The 19,197-nt window shown below is 44.9% G+C and overlaps 1 protein-coding gene across 3 annotated transcripts in view; it reads left to right on the plus strand.

Annotated features, from left to right (window-relative positions):
* COL14A1 (collagen type XIV alpha 1 chain) overlaps positions 1-19,197 on the plus strand; it is a 443,381-nt gene that overhangs the window by 347,785 nt on the left and 76,399 nt on the right. For all 3 annotated transcript variants that reach the window (XM_069220679.1, XM_069220680.1, XM_069220681.1), the window contains 4 exons: positions 8,653-8,762; positions 12,023-12,181; positions 18,531-18,608; positions 18,759-18,845. In XM_069220679.1, the coding sequence (XP_069076780.1) occupies positions 8,653-8,762; positions 12,023-12,181; positions 18,531-18,608; positions 18,759-18,845 (434 nt within the window). The remainder of the gene's footprint in view (positions 1-8,652; positions 8,763-12,022; positions 12,182-18,530; positions 18,609-18,758; positions 18,846-19,197) is intronic.

Below are 19,197 nucleotides of genomic sequence, written 5' to 3' on the forward strand. Positions count from 1 at the left end.
CTACTGTTATCTTAAAAAGACTGGACTTCTCCATACTCACTTCTCTAAACCCTTGAAAGCATTAAAATACATCCTAATGCAAAACACGCTTTGACATTTATGCTTCTCAGCTCTGCTCCTAACTCTCCTGCCTTCCGCACTGACGTCTGTGGTGCTAGCACGGCTTTTGTTATCTCTTAGCCCTCACCATTCATCCTTGTTGACTTAAACATGCCTGTGGATGATCTGAATGATCCCTATGCCATCCACATATCTTACAGCAATTCATAAACACCTCTGTCCACATTGTGAGTCCCACCTTAGAATTAGTTATAGGTCTCACAGATAGCATTTCAGACATATGTGTTTCGAACTAGTTAGTCCAGTTATTACTTATTGATTTGAAAAGTCCATAATAAAATCCCTATTTGGCCTCTATTTCTGCTGAAGGTCCTGCATCCACTCTTTGGAAAGTAGACATATGGCTATTTCTACTATCATTTTCTTGAGACAGGAATTTGATCTTTTTCAGTATAAAATCTTCCCTTCTCCAGCATTTCCAATCCCTTCATGCCAAGCAGTAAACGGTGTAGCACCCCTCGCTTTGGTTCTTCCATTCCAGTTTGGCAGTGTTTTACACCGTCTGCTACTCTATAGTGCATTATCTTCAAACCTTTCTGCATTATTCGTCTTTCAAGCTGTAGCGAACCTCCAGATTTAATTTCCAAACTCTTGTTGATATATGATTCTACTAAAGCTCTGGAACCCACTGAAAGCTTGCTTCCCGAACTAGATTCCAGATAGCTTGCATCGGGGGTCACAGTTTCTCATTTTGTGCTGAAGCTTTTGCTCAACCTCCCCGTAGAACTGCAACTGTACACCAACTACTCTGCCTTTAGAATGTCTGAAAATACTGCTCTTATGTTAATCAGATATCTAACAATTGTTCTGATTACTTATCTTGCCATACAGCGCCTGGAGTCCTTACATTAAAATACTGTATAACACAGTTTGTAGCTCTTGGCCACTGAGATTCTGTGCTTTTGTGTGTTTTGCTGTGGGGGTGATGGTGTGTCATGTGCCAGAAAAGTGTTGTGTTTGGGTTCTGTTATCTATGGTCTGTTAACGTTGTGATGGGTGTCTGTGGCAAAGTGTAAGGTGGACCACTCTGTGGTCGTATGGTGGTTAATAATGTAGTGCACAATGGTATATGCAGCGTAATATGGGGTGATGGGGACCAGTAAAATTTAATTTTGTGTGATGGTGTTCCTGTTGTAGGGTTTGTTATGTTGTAGTATAGCGTAATGTGGCGTGGAACGTTTGTTGGTGTATTTTGTAGTATAAGAGATGCAATGATTGAACAAAGGCAAATAGGTATTTAAACCCGACAGACAGCACCACACTTACACGGAGGTGTCCAGAATAGTGCAACTTTTCACAGTCTTACTCTCCATAATCCCTGGATGCAGTAAAGATGTAGGTTTGGGGAAGGGGGATCACCAATTGCAGTTGGTAGACTAGTGCTGATTTTAGCTGTTGGGGTTTGGACCTTGGGCCCTTTGTGGCCAAACTGGGTCAAGCAGGTCACAGAGGGGCGTGCACATAGCTCTTAATCAATCAATCAATCATTACGTTTATAAAGCGCACTATGTACCCGTCAGGGTTTCGAGGCGCTGGGGGGGGTGAGCTGTTAGCGGTCGAAAAGCCAGTCTTGAGGAGTCTCCTGAAGGTGAGGAGGTCCTGGGTCTGGCGTAGTGAGGTGGGGAGAGAGTTCCAGGTCTTGGCGGCGAGGAAGGAGAAGGATCTGCCGCCGGAGGTCTTGCGCTGGATCCTGGGGACGATGGCGAGGGCGAGATTGGCAGAGCGGAGTTGACGAGTGGGGGCGTAAAAGTTGAGTCTGGAGTTGAGGTAGGTAGGTCCGGTGTTGTGTAGAGCCTTGTGAGCGTGGGTGAGGAGTTTAAAGGTGATCCTCTTGTCCATGGGGAGCCAGTGGAGGTCCTTCAGGTGAGGGGAGATGTGACATCGGCGGGGTATGTCGAGGATCAGGCGGGCGGATGCATTTTGGATACGCTGGAGTCGTTTGATGTCTTTTGTTGGGATGCCTGTGTAGAGTGCGTTGCCGTAGTCAAGTCTGCTACTGACGAGGGCTTGGGTCACCGTCTTTCTGGTTCCTGTTGGGATCCACTTGAAAATTCTGCGGAGCATTCGAAGGGTGTTGAAGCAGGAAGAGGAGACGGCGCTGACCTGTTTGGACATGGTGAGGGCGGAGTCCAGGATGAAGCCAAGGTTTCTTGCATGGCTGGCTGGGGTGGGTGGGGGACCGAAGTCGGTGGGCCACCAGGAGTCGTTCCAGGCCGAAGGGGTGCGCCCGAGGATGAGGACTTCCATCTTGTCGGAGTTGAGCTTCAGGCGGCTGTCGTTCATCCACTCGGCGATGGCTTTTAGTCCCTCGTGGAGGTTGGTTTTGGCGGTGAGTGGGTCTTTGGTCAGGGAGAGGACGAGCTGGGTGTCGTCGGCGTAGGAGATGATGCTGAGGTGATGTTGGCGGGCCAGTTTAGCGAGGGGGGCCATGTAGACGTTGAACAACGTAGGGCTGAGGGAGGAGCCTTGGGGGACGCCGCAGATGAGGTTGGTGGCTTTGGAGCGGAAAGGGGAGAGTCGTACTCTCTGGGTTCTGTCGGAGAGGAAGGATGAGATCCAGTTGAGGGCTTTATCTTGGATGCCGGCTTCATGGAGGCGGGTCAGTAGGGTGCGGTGGCAGACTGTGTCAAAAACGGCAGATAGGTCGAGTAGGATGAGGGCCGAGGTTTCGCCGTTGTCCATTTGAGTTCTGATGTCATCTGTGGCGGCGAGGAGTGCAGTCTCGGTGCTGTGGTTTCGTCTGAAACCGGATTGAGAGGGGTCTAGAATGGAGTTGTCTTCGAGGAAGAGGGCGAGCTGGGTGTTGACGATCTTCTCGATGACTTTTGCTGGAAAAGGGAGGAGAGAGATCGGTCGGAAGTTTTTGAGGTCGTTGGGGTCAGCCTTGGGTTTCTTGAGAAGGGGTTGGATTTCTGCGTGTTTCCAGCTGTCTGGGAAGGTGGCGGAGTCGAAGGAGAGGTTGATGATCTTGCGGAGTTTGGGGGCGATGATGGCGTTGGCTTTGTTGAACACGTGATGTGGGCATGGGTCCGTGGGGGAGCCTGAGTGGATGGTGTTCATGGTTGTCATTGTTTCGGTGTCGTCCACGTGGGTCCAGGCGGTGAGGCGGCAGGCGTCTGTGGAGATGTCAGGGGTGGGGTCTGGCGGCGGAGTGGTGTTGAAGCTGTCGTGGATGGTTGTGATTTTCTGGTGGAAGAAGGTGGAGAGGTCGTTGCAGAGTTTCTGGGAGGGCGGGATGTCGTTGGAGTTGGCGTTGGGGTTTGAGAGTTCCTTTACGATGCCGAAGAGTTCTTTGCAGTCGTGGGCGTTGTTGTTGATGCGTTCAGTGAAGTGGGCGCGCTTGGCGACTCGGATCTGTTGGTGGTGTTCACGGTTGGCGTCTTTGAGGGAGGCGAGGTTGTCGGGTGTGCGCTCTAAGATCCACTTCTTCTTGAGCTTCTGGCAGCGGCTTTTGGAGGCGGTCAGTTCGTCTGTGAACCAGGCTGGTTTTTTCTTTCCTTGGTTGGCGGTGGGTTTCTTGAGTGGGGCTAAGGTGTTGGCGCAGTCGAGGATCCATTGATGGAGGTTGATGGCGGCAGTGCTCGGGTCGGTTGAGTCGGGTGGTGGGTTTTTGACGAGGGTGCTGGTTAGTTGGTCTTGGGTGATTTTTCCCCAGCGGCGGTGAGGAGGTAGGGGGATGCGGTGGTGTTCGGTGATTTTCGTATAGGAAAAGTGGACGCAGTGATGGTCGGTCCAGTGGAGTTCGGAGGTGTGGCTGAAAGAGATGTGGTTGCTTGAGGTGAAGAGGGGGTCAAGAGTGTGTCCGGCGATGTGGGTGGGAGTGTTGACCAGTTGACGGAGTCCGAGGTTGAGGAGGTTGGAGGTCAGTGATGCAGTGTTGACGTCGTTGTTATTTTCCAGATGGTAGTTTAGATCTCCCAGGAGGATGTAGTCTGGGGAAGCGAGGGCGTGGGTGCTCGCGAGGTCGGCGATGGTGTCGCTGAAGGGGGCTCTTGGTCCTGGAGGGCGGTATATGAGGGTTCCTCTGAGGGTCGTGTTGGGGTCCGTGTGGATCTGGAAGTGGAGGTGTTCGGCTGTCTTGAGGGTGTCGTCCGTGTGGGTGTGGATTTTGAGGGTAGATTTGTGGGCGATGGCTATTCCGCCGCCGATTCCGTTGGTTCGATCTCTTCTGGTGATTTTGTATCCCTCCGGTATGGCGATTGCGATGTCCGGGGCCGAGGAGTCGTTCCACCAGGTTTCGGTCAGGAAGGCCACGTCAGGGGCAGTGGTGTCGAGTAAGTCCCAGAGTTCGATGGCGTGTTTTCGTGCGGAGCGTGTGTTGATGAGGATGCAGTTCAGGTGGTTGGTGTTGGAAGTTCTTGTTGTTGGCTTCGCCGTTCTGTCGCAGGAGAAGTTGCAGGTGCGGCAGGAGAAGGGTCCTTTTGTGTGCTTCGGGGTTGCAAGGAAGCACTCTGCGGAGGGGCCGGGGTTGAGTGCGCGGAGTTCGTTGGTTGAGTAGCGGACGCAGGGGCTGCGGGGGGTGCGGCGACCAGGGGGGGTGGTATGGGCCTTATTGAGGACTCCCCTGATAAGCAAACCCTGAAATGTAATATTATAGGTGGGGATTTTATCACGTCATTTGCCACTTTACACTTCAGGGTTATATGACCCATAGGCAGCCCAATGAAGGGCTGGACGGCGGGAATTTGAAGATAAAACACGTTGAGGAAGGTCACCGGAGGAGAACAGCTCTCCACATGCTGAATCTTTTTAGAGGGCCAGAGATGTCTTTGTGTTTGCAAAGATCACCTAAACATCTACAAATTATGTTTGTATTACATTTAAATGGATTATTTTACCTAATGCCTAAATTCTATTTTAACAAAGATGCGCTCATTAAACTGCTTTTCTGACTGTAGAATCACCCCATGCATGGAGCCGTGTCCCGCGTATCCCTCACCCTCACTTACATTCGTGTCTTGAACATTGATTCGTGCCTCCTGGGGTTCAGAGCAACCGCAAGCATCCATCCCTGCGAGGTCTTGTGTCGTGAGGTGTGAAGAGGTTATGGAAACTATCCTTTCCCAGGTTCAGGCTGAGTTTAACGTGGATCACCCGGCCTCGCTCGCAGGTGCGCGTGCAGGCACACGCCTCGCTCCGACCACGCGCTGTGTGCGCTCGCTCGCAGGTGCGCGTGCAGGCACACGCCTCGCCCAGACCACGCGCTGTGTGCGTAAACATGCAGCCCCCCGGGCACTGTTCAGAGCCGTGGAGGTCATCGTGTTTACTTTGTCAAATCAATCACATGCCTTCACCGGGATGTGGACACGCATCGGCTTCTTTCATGTCACTATCTCGGTGTCTAGATGGAGGACTTGGCCAGAACAGGTTACTGTAGTCAGGCAGATGGATGAGTCGGTCAGGCGAGTGTGCCGCGCTTTTGTCAGTAGCAAAATGGCTACGTAGCCCATTACAAAAGCTTGAGTTTACTATCAGAAACAAAACAGCTCTACTTTAATCCAGAAAAGCAAGATTATAAAGTGTTAAGATATATTAATACGTTTACCCGAGAACGCTTAATACACATCAAATGCATTAAAACGAAATGTATCAGAGGATATGGTGCAGTGTCTTTTCTGTTACAAATGCCCTGCCTGATCAGACGGTCACAACTGTAGAGAAAGGCTCTGAGGAGTTTTCTTAATCACTTTACTGTGTGTTCTGGTCCTACCAGAGCATCAAAAGGGACCTGCTAAATCACAGCAAACAAGTTATGCAGACTGCGTGCACTGCACCTGGTATTCTTCCTCCTGAGTCTGACTGTCAAGCACTGCAAACTAATACATCTCACTGTCAATCACTGCAATCTAATACATCTCGTTGTTAGGCACTGCAATCTAATACATCTCATTGTTAGGCACTGCAATCTAATACATCTCAATGCCAAGCACTGCAATCAAATACATCTCGCTATCAAGCACTGCAATCAACTAAATCTCACTTTCAGTCACTGCAATCTAATACATCTCACTGTTAAACACTGCAATCTAATACATCTCATTTTAGGCACTACAGTCTAATACATCTTACTGTCAAGCACTGTAATATAACCTCACTGCCAAGCACTGTAAACTAATATATTTCACTGTCAAGCACTGCAATCTAATACATTTTATTGTTAGGCACTGCAATCTAGTACATCTCACTATCAAGCACTGCAATCTAATCTCACTGTTAAGCACTGCAAACTAATATATATCCCTGTCAAGCCCTGCAATCTAATATATCTCATTATCAACCACTGCAGTCTAATACATCTCACTGTCAAGAACTGCAGTCTAATACATCTCATTGGTAGGCACTGCAATCTGAAACATCTCACTCTCAAATCAAAATACACCTCGCTATCAAGCACTGCAACCAAATACATCTCACTGCCGAGCACTGCAATCAAATATATCTCGCTATCAAGCACTGCAATCAAACACATCACACTGTCAAGCATGCAATCTAATACATTTCACTGTCAATCATTGCAATCTAATACATCTCACTGCCAGGCACTGCAATCCAATACATCTCATTGTTATGCACTGAAATATAATACATCTCATTTTTAGGCACTGTAATCTAATACATCTCACTTTCAAGCACTGCAGTCAAATACGTCTCGCTATCAAGCACTCAAATCAAATACATCTCACTGTCAAGCACTGCAATCTAATACATCTCACCGTCAAGCACTGCAATCTAATACATCTCACTGTCAAGCACTGCAATCTACTATATCGCACTGTCAAGCACTGGAATCTAATACATCTGGCTGTCAAGTACTACAGTCTAATACATCTCACTCAACTGAACTGATTAAAAAAATACAATACTGGTTGAGAGGAGCTGTTTAGTTCCTTCCCAGACTGATAATAAAAAGTTGAAATAACAACCGAAGAGTGTCTGGAAGTTAGGCACTTACTAATGTAGCCAAGAAAGGGGAGGATTATGCAGAGCCTGTGATTCTATAAATTTGATCTTTCTGTTGTAATTAGGGGGTGGGTGTAGCTGGCATAATTCTCTCTAGCGTAATTACCGCAAAACAACTTGCAAATTTTGCTTAATTACATGAGAAGCATAATGCAGCATTTAGAGCTAATTTCCCAATGCAAAATGAACCCTTGCATCAAAAATGGGCTATTGGATGCATTTTTACAATTAAAGAGAATAGCACTAAATACAATAGGACACAAACAACAGTAGTCAGCAACTGCTCATTCCCTCTCTTAGTTCATTGTTCCTTTGCTCCTGCGATACAATTATCACCCCAAATTACTCAAGCTGGCTTAATCACTTGATCGCTGACATTTCACATCACAAGAGCAGTGCGTAATTACTGAAATTACTCCAATTACTCAGGCGTAAGTAACATTTCTTCCAGGCACAGTTGCTGAGTGCCCCCTGAAAAGTGGCAACATAATAATAAATATTTGCTCAAAAGTCACACAACAATATTTTGTATGGGAAAAGGGGCTAATTTCTTTAATGGAATAAAGTTGCCGTTCCTCTGGCTTCTGCTGCGATGTTTTCCCCCATATTAAGCTACTCCTGATTAGATTTCTCGTTTTCAGAACATGGCACTCAATACCAAATATGGCCTCTCCCCTGGGCGGACAGTACTTGTCTTGCACCTGGTGAAGAGTTATTACACGAAGCGTGGGGGGATAAAACGGGTTTTCTGCTAGCAGGACTTGCCACCAGTAAAATGCTATGCTAATTACTGCTAGCCGGTCTGTAACAGGAGGAACATTCTGGCTAGCAGGGTCCCGCCCACCACCGAGCAGAAGGATCAGTACCTTGAGTAATGAGGCCTTTCAACTCCCCCCCACAGTATGTGTACCCACTGACAAGAAAAGTCCTCACTCTGAGCACTGGCTGCTGGACTAGGCTGATTGTATTGGTAGCTGCCTGAAGAATATATTGTGCCTTTCTGGATGTGAACAGAACTTGAAAAGAAAACAGACTATTTGCATTGCATAACAATTAGGTCTGCTTGTTTGCAGTTGCATTTTGGTCAGAGGGCACACCTGTTCTATATGGGGTTATATTGTTTTGGGTTTGGAGTAAGCTTTTTTCAAATGAAAGTGAAACCCTGTCACATACATAAGTGATAGAAAAACATAACGTTTTTCAGGTTTTGCTAAACAAAAGATGATGTATTCATTTATTAAAGGGCATTTCTTTCATATTCTTTCAAAGTGCTGCAGCGACAAGGCAAGTCTATTTGTGTCACTTGCCTCTAGTGATTTTTTTTAAACTTTTTCTCAGAAAGCCTTTTGCCTCCTATCAGAAGTTATCAGTTAATGTAGATGAGCATTTCACTACATTTAGGTTTTTGTTCTTTCGCTCATGATTGAACTATCGTAGATTTTCTGCCTCAGTTAACTTCTTCTTTTCTATTGCCTGTTCTTTACCAAAGCAAGGTTGAACTTTCCAGTTCTTCTAGTTGATGCTTGAAGTCTGTTGAAATTTAGTGAACGTAACATGAGTTTTGCTTTACAGATGGAGGAAAAACACTGACATTTTTTAACTACGACTACAAAGACGAATTTCAAACTGTGACGTTCGAAGGACCTGAGATAGGAAAGATTTTCTACGGAAGTTTTCATAAAGTAAGTTGACAAAACCTCCACCTTTGTGTCTGACATACATTTATATTACAAATACAGCAACATACCAAGAGCACACAACCCTCTCTTAATATATTATCAAATAATGAACCCCAATGCCTAATATGCTGTCTGGCCGCCATCCTATACTGAATATCTGCTATAAACATAAAGCTCCATCCGAAAAAGATTGTTTTCATAAATGGAGACAGGCTTCCACTAATTACTGCAAACTGGTTAGGTTCTATGCAGCTTGATCGATATTCTCTCACTCTTGTTTGTATTGCAACCCTCTAACACTGGGCCTTGCCTCTCTTTCAAAGAACGTAAATACAAAAAAATAACAATAAAAATTAACCAGAGGTAGCGTGATATCAGTTCAGCCTCATCGGAAAGATCAAACCATTTCCCCCATCATAGAATTTAGTATTTTGTGACTCTGATCCTGTTGTTTTGCTTTGTGATAACTGTTGCCTTTGTAAAAATCACACTGGTTTCCCAAATTGCTTATTGCCACACATGATTAATGTTGAAAAGCATCACAGATTTGCGCTATATAAAATAGCCCTAATGAAATAGAATTAATAAAAATATATGAGGGAATACACAAAATAATGCAGTTTGTAGTCAGCTGCAATATTTTTTCTGGCTCTGAAGTGATTCCTGAAAAACCAAAAGGAGTTGATTGAAAATAATCCCTTCGTGAGAAGGTATGGCACAGCTATCTGCCTAGATGCAGACTTACCTAGATATATACTTGGTTCTGGAGGAACTTGGTTCTACAGGAACCAGATGTTAAAATAAAACCTCCCAATGGATCTAAAATCTTACAGTGTTTTGGCAAAAAAGTAATGATGCATGCTTTTCCTGAACTTGGCTCTGTGGAATTGAGTGGTATACGTCCCCAGTAAAGGCCTTCTCTTAAAACGTCTTAGCTGAATCCACACTGGGTGCTCCAGTGACTTAACTCGAAAGGAACTTTCCTATGAAGGACCTATTTTTGGATGGATAATTGTTGTGATTCTTCCCACTGCTACTGGGGCCATAGGATTATATTTTGAATAATGGAGTAGTATTAACTCTCGTTGAGTTTCTACTGTTAGAGTACCTTGAACGCATGCTGTTATACAGTTTTTGTCCTTGTTTTTCGCTTTACCTTCTTATTTGTTATCTTACATGAGTCCCGGATAAGTATACCACACAATCTAACAAGTTCAGCCTCCATGTGCATTATTTTGAGTCAGAGGCTAGATAGAACCATGAGGTTATATTATGTGATGATGCTACCCGGCAAATATCATGGAAAGGATGATAAACGACTAGCCACTCAACTCACTGACAGCCTCCTCTTCTACACTACTCCGTCCGGATTCAGGTCCAACCAGAGTGCAGACACTGCTCTCATCGCTGCCACTGATGCAATCCGGACAATCCTGGACATCCTACTGGATCTTTCCACAGCCCCTCAACACCATCTTTCATCCTTAGCCAACGACTGCACAAAGCCAGCATCAAAGACACATTGTTTAGTAGATTTACTCCTTCCTGGTATGCAGCACCCAATCAGTCAGCATGGTCCCCTTCATCGTGGATGCCGTCAACCTCATCTGCAGAGTTCCATAAGGATCCTTACTCAGGCACACTCTGATCAAAGTCTACATGACTCCAGTCACCAGCATCATCTGCACCCACGGAACCAACATCACATCCTATGCTAATGACATCTAGGTCATACTTTCCCTTTCCGACAAGACACGAAACGCCCACCTGAATGACTGAAGTCACCAGATAGATGAAAGCCATCTGCCTCAAGCACAACAGACAAGTCAGAAATTGTGATCTTCAGCAAAGACACCTCGCTGAGGGATGGTGATATGATGAACTCAGGCCCACAACCCTCCCAACACCCCAGGCAAAGAACCTTGCATCAGTAATCGACGCCCAACTCACCATTTCCAGCCAAGTGAACGCAGTCTCCATCTCCTGTGTCCATACACTCCCAATGCTCAAGAAGCTCTTCAAATGGTCCCCATCAACACTCTCAGAACTGTCACCCAAGCCCTCATCAGCAGCAAGCTGGACTACGGCAACACACTGTATTCTGGAGTCAAAGTCCAACTGGCCAGAAGACTTCCGACCATCCAAACGTTACCCTCAACTTCCTACCCTACTCTCATCACCCCGCATCTCAAAGAGCTCCACTGGCTTCCAGTCCCGAAATGAGTACTCTTCAAACTCCGCACGCACGCATACAAAGCCTTACAAAACATTGGTCCCATGTAACTCATAAAATTATACAAACCTATCAGACACTTCTGGTGAGTTGGACTCCTACTCGCGCCCCTTCTCCACTCACCCACCACCCACCCCGTATACTCAGCACCAGATCTGGAGATCATGCCTACTCTTACCTTGCACCTAAAGCCTGGAATAACCTATCCCTGCATGTCAGAGCGGCCACGTCAGGTTTTGGAATTCCTCAAGAAACTGAAGACCTGGCTCTTCCCCTAGTTCCGACCCTGGGTTAGCTCCTGCTTCAGCACCAGGATACCATTCAAGGTGAGCTGTGTGCTATACAGACGCAAATAAATAACAGAGATGCCCCATGCCTCTTTGCATAGCACTTTCCTGCAGGGCTTTACAGGCCTTGCAGATTTGGAAGAAAGTCTCAAAAGTCCCACACCACAGAGAAAGACAGACTAGCTTCTATGCCAGCTCCTTCTGACATCCCCCACAGTCAGGATTGGTGCTATTTTAGGGGTGCACAAAGTAGCTGCACAGAGCCCCACCTGCCAGGGGGCAACACATTTAATCTAAAATTAATACCTTCTTCACTGGTACAACCTTGTGGCATAAAGTCTGCCAGTCACGATGCATCCAGGCACAGCTGGTGCAATCTATGTGCTGTGAGTTGTGAGTTCTAGACAAGATGTAATCCAGTTTCATTTAAAAAAAGCCATTAAATTAATTGTGGCTTACTATGATGCGTGCATCAGTTTGTTGCATGGGAAAGTAAATTGGGTTCGTTAATTTACAAAGTGACGCCGACCTATTTGTCTGACTCTCACTATTCATTGTTAGCAAACAACTGCACGCTACTAAATATTTAGATGTTTTTTTTCTGTTTACTACTGTACTTTGCCCATATGATAATGCCTGATCCGTACTCTGTAATACGTATTGTGGTGTATGGTTAATTTTACCTCAAACATTTTGTAGGTTTTCTGCATGTTACCAGACTGATGGTATTTGTCTTTACGCAGATACATGTGGTTATCAGCAAGACTACCTCGAAAATCATCATAGACTGCAAGCAGGTTGGTGAGAAACCAATCAACGCAGCCGGCAACATCAGCACGGATGGCATTGAGGTGCTGGGGAGAATGGTTCGATCCAAGGGCGCGAATGAGCGCTCTGCTCCAGTAAGTGGGGACATAATAGATTAATGGAAGAATTTTGGTGGTTGTGTGGCACTAAGTGGGATTTTTTGTGGTACGACTGGTTAACCACTCCAAGGGCTCCAGGAAACCGAGCATGTGTATCTTCTAGCTTTCTTAAGATCACATTTCAAATCCCTCAGTAAATTGATGCGGTGAGGCTGCCCCTGCAATGGCCCCATGCCATTTATGCCACATCCTCCTGATCTCTGCTAGTCAAGATTTGGCATAACACAGCAGTGCTATTTTACCCATTTCTGAAATCTGCAATCTGGAATGTGCAGTATTTTACCTGCACTTATTCCACAGGGCTCTGTCTGGACAAATTTGTGAAGGGACAAAAATGCAAAGTGTGATATTTTAAGCTCCCGTTTCCACCTGGATCAGGAATGAATCAATACTAAATGTAAGACAAAAGCTGTAAATTACATTTCTGGATGGGGTCTGTTTTTTCATCAAACGCCTCTGTTTTTGGATTAAAAGTAGGTTCTGCATTACCCTGTTTTCTGCGGAATGGCGTGTTGCATCACTAATGGATAAAATGCCTACCTTCATTCCGAATATTTTGTTTATTTCCATATATTAGGGCAGTTGCTGTACTACATGCATGGAGCGTGGAAATCCAAACTGACGTTGTGCAAAACATTTCTATTGGGAAAATATTCGACCTATCAAAAATGCTCACCAATAACTTTGCCATTGCTGCTGCTAAGAAGCGGCGGTCCTCGAGTATACGGGTTCAATGGACGTGCCCGGGCTGTGACGCAGGGGAAATTGCGCAGAGTGACCTCTGTGGCCGCATTCCAGTGATGTCAGACAAAGGAAACCTACCCAGGCCGCCAATTAAAGAGTGCTTTGTGCAGAGAACATGTAGGAAATTGTGGCTTTTGTGAGGGATTTAGAAGCCGCCGGGGATTAGGAGGGCAGCCCACGGCCTACTCTCAAACTCTCTGAAACATGCCTGCCTGGGGAGGGGGTTGTGGGGGCTCACACATAAGGCATTACGCCACTAAGGAGAGGGAGGTATTTGCTCCGTCACGTGTCAGATTATCAACTAACCCGTTCATTCTGTCGGACTGGTGAAGGCACTGAAGCACTGTACTCCGTCTGGAGCTGGGCGCCAGTGCCATGCGATGGCCGCCATCACCGCCTCCGTCCTTTCTGCTGTGCATTATCTCATTTTCCAGAAGATTCGTTGCAATTTACATGTTCAGAAGGGAAATGTATGGACAAAGAGTTTCCTCTGAGACAGTGCTGAATTTGAGCTGGTGGTTCATGTGGGGCCCGCTGGTACTCATTTTTGGGGACCGGCATTTATTTTTCCTCCACAGACTATAATCCAGAGCAACAGAGAGAGAGAGAGAAAGGGGGAAATAAGGAAGCAAAGTAAGAACGAAAGACCGTGGCAAAAGGAGAACTGGTGGTGGATTAAAAGGCATCACGTGGAATCAAAACTACGCAGCCGCACGTTATTGAATTATACTTCAAACGTTCTGAAATGGGGCCCACTAAACAGGCAGAATAGGTCTTATTCAGAGTAAAAAAATCCTTATGAAGGACAGAAAAACAAAAGTAAGATGCAGAGGTAAACAAAGGGGGAGAGATTGGGATGAAGACATAGACAGGGATGACGTACAGGGGCAAAAAGGTCATTTTCCCAAGGGGCTACTTGGAAGATGGGGCCCTGGGCAATTGCCTACTTTGCCCATGCCTTAAAAAACACCCCTCTGGCAGTAAACTTCCCAAATCCACAAAACTAAAGTGTGCAGTGCTTATTCTGTGCAGGTGTTTTTAGCTGGTGGTCACCAGCATGCTTTATTAGGGACCAAAACTTATTTTTATCATCAGACTGCCCCAGAGCAAGAGGGAAAGAGAAAAAAAGAAAAAGAATGGAGAAGAGAAAAATAGGTGCACAATGACCAAGGGAGAGAGCAGGGACAAATAATCTTTGGTAAAGACAGTAGGTGTCACCTTTGGGGCCTATTGGCTTTGCTTATGCCTTTGGTCAGGTTGTGTAGGATTGGAAAAAAACGTTTTTGCAGATGCTTTGCAGCATTGGCCACAAAACAAGCCACTTCATAGATGTGTACATATGTGATGATGTGCCTGTGCATGCATCATCATGCAATGGTGCACATGCATCATAACATATGTGCCAACCTAGGTAAGGACTTGTTGCCATTTTTTTCTTTTTTTCATCAGTCCTTGATGAATCTGTAAATTAAAAAATATGAAATTTCAATTGTGGTAGTGCAAAAGCATCTTTTTTTAAGACACAACAGTCAACATCAATTTGCTCCTGTGCCTTCTCAAAAAAATAAATAATAAAAAAGACCATTGGCGCTTCGGAGGAAGAGATGCGGTGGTAAAACAATGGGGAGGGAACAGCACAAATCACAGGGGGAGAAGCGCACAAGAAAGACTGAGCAACACACAAGTGACAGAGCAGTTGGTTACTATATTTCGAGGACGATAAGCACACAAGGGAGAGTGTTGGAAAACACATGCAGTTTCACAGAGTATTTAACCAAGACGAAAAAATAAAAATAGTTCCCCAATGTGAACAGTGGAATAATATAAGTCAACCAATAAAAAGGATGGTAAGGAGACTATGATTCAGTTGAGGCACAAATACAATATGTACAACATGGGACAAGGAAAGCCATTGAGTAGGAAGCAAGGAAATAGATGTGATAATAAAGCGAAAAAATGACAAGCAGTGGGCTGGCTAGAAGCCCATTGTAAGTTCTTGGTAAGGCCACAATATGTCTTTTGCAACCAGACTGCTTGTATTCTCTGGTAGGCGAGACCTAAAAAGAACTTGTAAAAGTGAGATAAAGAAACAAGAAGTTTAAGTGATAGAAGAAAGAGGCATGAGATAGAATCTACATTAGGCTGGCTATGTATTTGGCAACCCCAAAATACAGCAGTGCTAGCAGCGGGCACCTAAGAAAATTGTTGGGCCCCTGCACTTGTGTGTTTACAAAGTAAGCACTGGCAGTATGGCAATTTTTATACAATCAATACAGACATTCTTAGCTGGAATCCTCTATACAGAAAGTGAGCACACTCCCAGTCAGCTGTGGCCCTCACTATGGCAGTGGTCATGTGGACATGCACCTGATAAAAAGGAACAAGCAGGGGGGAACGTACAGTATTCAAAATCAGTGGCCATTTTCTGAGCTGCTTTCCTCAAAGCCACACATTCAAGATCACACAAGACTGGCCAGCATGGTGCTTTATTATTTTATGTGTACGGCCTTGTATGAGTCCTGTTTAAAAATCTATCTACAACATGAAATGAAGCAAATAGACAACAATTTGACCATTGAAAAACACTGAAGAAAGAAAGTTGAATAGACAATCTTACATTTAAAAAAATAACATAAAGATTGCTCCTGATGGGAATTATATTTTTATATGGTAGATATAGAAGGCTCATGTGATGCTGGACGGATGAATACATATAATAACTTTTTTTATATAGTGCTTGGTACTGCAGTTTTTGCTGTCCAGTAGCGTGCAGCTAACAAGTGTTACTATTACCCAGTGTAATGGGATTCAATTTATCAACCTCATAAGGATCCAGACATAAGTCTAAACTTTTAGGATTCAGTCCTGTGACACTGCAGTCTGAAACAGATGTGAGCAGTGAGTGTGAACCTCACTGAGCCATCTATTCACTCAGTGGGTGACTGAAAATATATATATATTTTTTTTAAATCTTTATTTCGGCCAATTTGGCCATAAAAGATGTACACAAAAAACACACATATGAACATGTAAAACCATCAAGGGAAAGTAAACAGGAAACACATCAGATAAAAGACCATACAATTAAAATAAAAACTTAAAGTTAGATAGGAGCCTGCAACTTTAAAATACGGGTACGAATATGCCAGACATTGGTAAGGAATTTGGCTAGTGCAAACACAATTGGACCTGAAACATCCGTTTTTAAAATTCTGTACACCGGGAGGTACTCCCTAAAACCAAGGTTTCTAATAAGTGGTAGGAGCCAATATTTCCTGGCGGCCTTGTAAGTTGGACAAAACAAGACCACATGCAGATCGCTTTCCTCTGCTCCCACACATGTCGGACATAGCTTGGTAGATGGCAGTGTTGACCAGGAGCAGGTGTAAGATCGCAGAGGCAATGTGCCATATCTCCATTGGAGAAATAGCTTCCTGGCCAGCACAGGAGACATAGCATCCAGAGCCCTCTCCAGGCGGTATGAGTCCTTGCTTTGCGCGAATACAGATGTTAATGAAATTATATACCTAGCCGGAGTTTCAAAGGAGGAAATATCTGCCAAGATATATGGATTTTACGGTACTCCGTTTTTGGAGGAAGTTTAGATTCAGTCAAGAATGGGATTAAATCCCCCTTCTCTCATGTAACACGGATGCTGTGATCCAGTAGTCTAAGCATCACTCGAATCCTGCTGGCATCAGAATGTTTTTGCTGATTTTGTCTGAAAAGAGGATGGTCTGGCTGATCTCTGATGGACAGATCAAAATAGTTTCACATCTAGGGGATCTCTAAGCTGAGGAATTGGCCCCACCGTTTCTGCTGCTTGAATTTCATTTGGAAAATTGAGATGTCCATGATCTAGGGTTTCCCGATCAGAGCGCATCGAAGATAAGAGCAGCATCTCCAGGTAACTTTCATTCTGCTTTCATGCGTCCTTGTCTCAGCTATCGCAAGCGCATCCCTGAATGCGCAGAAGGAGGAAGCCACAGTGCAAGGATCGATACATTGATTACAGTTTATCAGCAATGAAGGCAGTCCTCTTTCACCATTAATGAGATCATTGTTTCTAACGTCTTGTAATGGAATGCTTTTTTCTCTTTGTGTATGTTATATGGTTTCATTCTAATGGTTTTAATTAATAGATACCATGGATATTTACTTACTTGCTGTCTTTGCTCTGGAGCAGAAGACTGTGGTCATAATGCTAGATTCCATGGCTCCCAGTGCAGACATTTTAAGGTGGATTACATAGACTTCTGATAAAATGCAAGAATACATTATCGGTAAAGACTTTAAAAAGCAACTCTACCACAAAATACAGTGTATGCAACAAGTGATCAGTGTTAGTTTCAGGAATAATGGCTAGTTCAGGGGTCTGCTTCTAAGAGGTCTTAAAGGACCACCTAGTGAGTGATGGTACAATATGTCTTTAAACCCGCAGCATACGTCATCAAACAAAGGAACATTCAGGAATGCGTATTGTTGGTGATTGTCAGAGATGCAAGACTGGGGAAAGAAAACTGTTCTTTTTTTCTTCACCGAATGGCTCCTTAAATGCCTGGTTTATTTAAGAAGTTGGGGCTGTAGGTGGCAAGGCATCATGCGGCCTCAGAAGCATTCTGAGGGTAATCCATGTCCTTTGTTTTTACTGGTGCATACGCTTAGTGGGTGCTTCCAACTCAGACCTGACCTGTCTGTCTGATTTCCAAAACGATGTATTGCCAAGAGACCATGCCTACTCTCAGAATTCGTGCATATGCCGGGGATAGTGAGGCACCAAATACAGAACAACCGTCCAGATTCCTGCTTTATATCTCGCTGCAAACAGCCCTCAACATTTGAGGGTGGTACATAAGTTTCAAAAAGGGTGGTTGAAGTCAGACACTGTATCACCCAATCGCGGGGGGAGGTGGAGGGATGCATCCACAGAGACAGTGCAGCTCCAGCATCGAGGTGTCTCTGCAGAACTACTCCTGACCTTCTTTTGAAGAAGATCCATGACTGCAGTTCCAATAAAATGAGGAGGCATCTAGTTGACTTAGAAAAGTTGCCAACTCTTAACTTAGGCACTGCTGAACCTGGGGTTGTCAGCGTGCTGTAATGTGTAACAGAACAAAAAGAGTGATGGCTCATATTTTGTTGAATCATTTGAAGAACGATAAGTAAACTAATAATGGATCAATGCAAAGCTATCAGAACTGAGAAAGGAAACACTAAATTAGGGAAGAAGATGAGCGAGGGCTCTGCACATGGGTCAGTAGCCTCTTCTGTATTACCAAAGATATCCACAAGCTCAGACATTGGCGGCAAACTCTAGTTGTGTTACCGGGGCCCTCCGATAATAAAGCCCTAGAGGTCTAGCCCTCATCAACAATTATACATTGTTTTATAGTCCTCGTAACAGCAATGAAAGTGCTGTATCCATTCTTAACTGAAAGCAGCGAAGCACATTGTGCAGCAGGGAGAGCGCCTTTAGCACATGATGGAGAGACAGTCATCCAAGTGACAATTGATGTTTAGTGCAAGTATAGTACAGTACCTAACCATGGTACTTATCACTCACTCTCTTATTTTGTTTCAGTTCCAGCTCCAGATGTTTGATATTGTCTGTACCACTTCCTGGGGGAACAGAGACAAGTGCTGTGAACTTCCAGCTCTGGTAAGTAGTAGTCTTTTGTAGTAATACTGATCTGTGTTTTAGGGAACAATGGAATTATAGGGTACCTAAACTTATCTTTCAAACTACCATGTGTAATGTCAATCCATGATGGAAGTAGATGATATAGTAAAACCGTTTTCTTGTCTTTAGAGGGATGAAGAAAGCTGCCCGACGCTGCCTCATTCTTGCTCCTGTTCTCAGGATAGTAAAGGGCCAGCGGGACCTGTCGGACCACCAGTAAGTTTTAACTTTTGAATCAGCTGAGCTCAGATACCAGTCAGGTGTGCAGCTTTTCCGCGTTATTGACTTATTTGGCGCTGGAAACCATGGATAATATATTAACCTATGAACTAATGTACGCATGGGGGGGGTTCTGGCATACAGGAAGAAGGGGCCAATAGATACAATGTCCCTGTGGCGTTTACCATATTCCAGCAGACATGATACTCCCTGAAGAAGAAAGGAGCAGCCCTTTGTATGTTTCTACAGCTGCCTGATAGCACGTAAAAGGTGGCACTGGGTTGGGGGTCTCAGATTCTGTTACCACCAGATGAAAAATGTTGCAAACTGGAAATCTTTCAGGGTTAAA

Source organism: Pleurodeles waltl, chromosome 2_2 (assembly GCF_031143425.1).
Source record: "Pleurodeles waltl isolate 20211129_DDA chromosome 2_2, aPleWal1.hap1.20221129, whole genome shotgun sequence".
NCBI lineage: Eukaryota > Metazoa > Chordata > Amphibia > Caudata > Salamandridae > Pleurodeles > Pleurodeles waltl.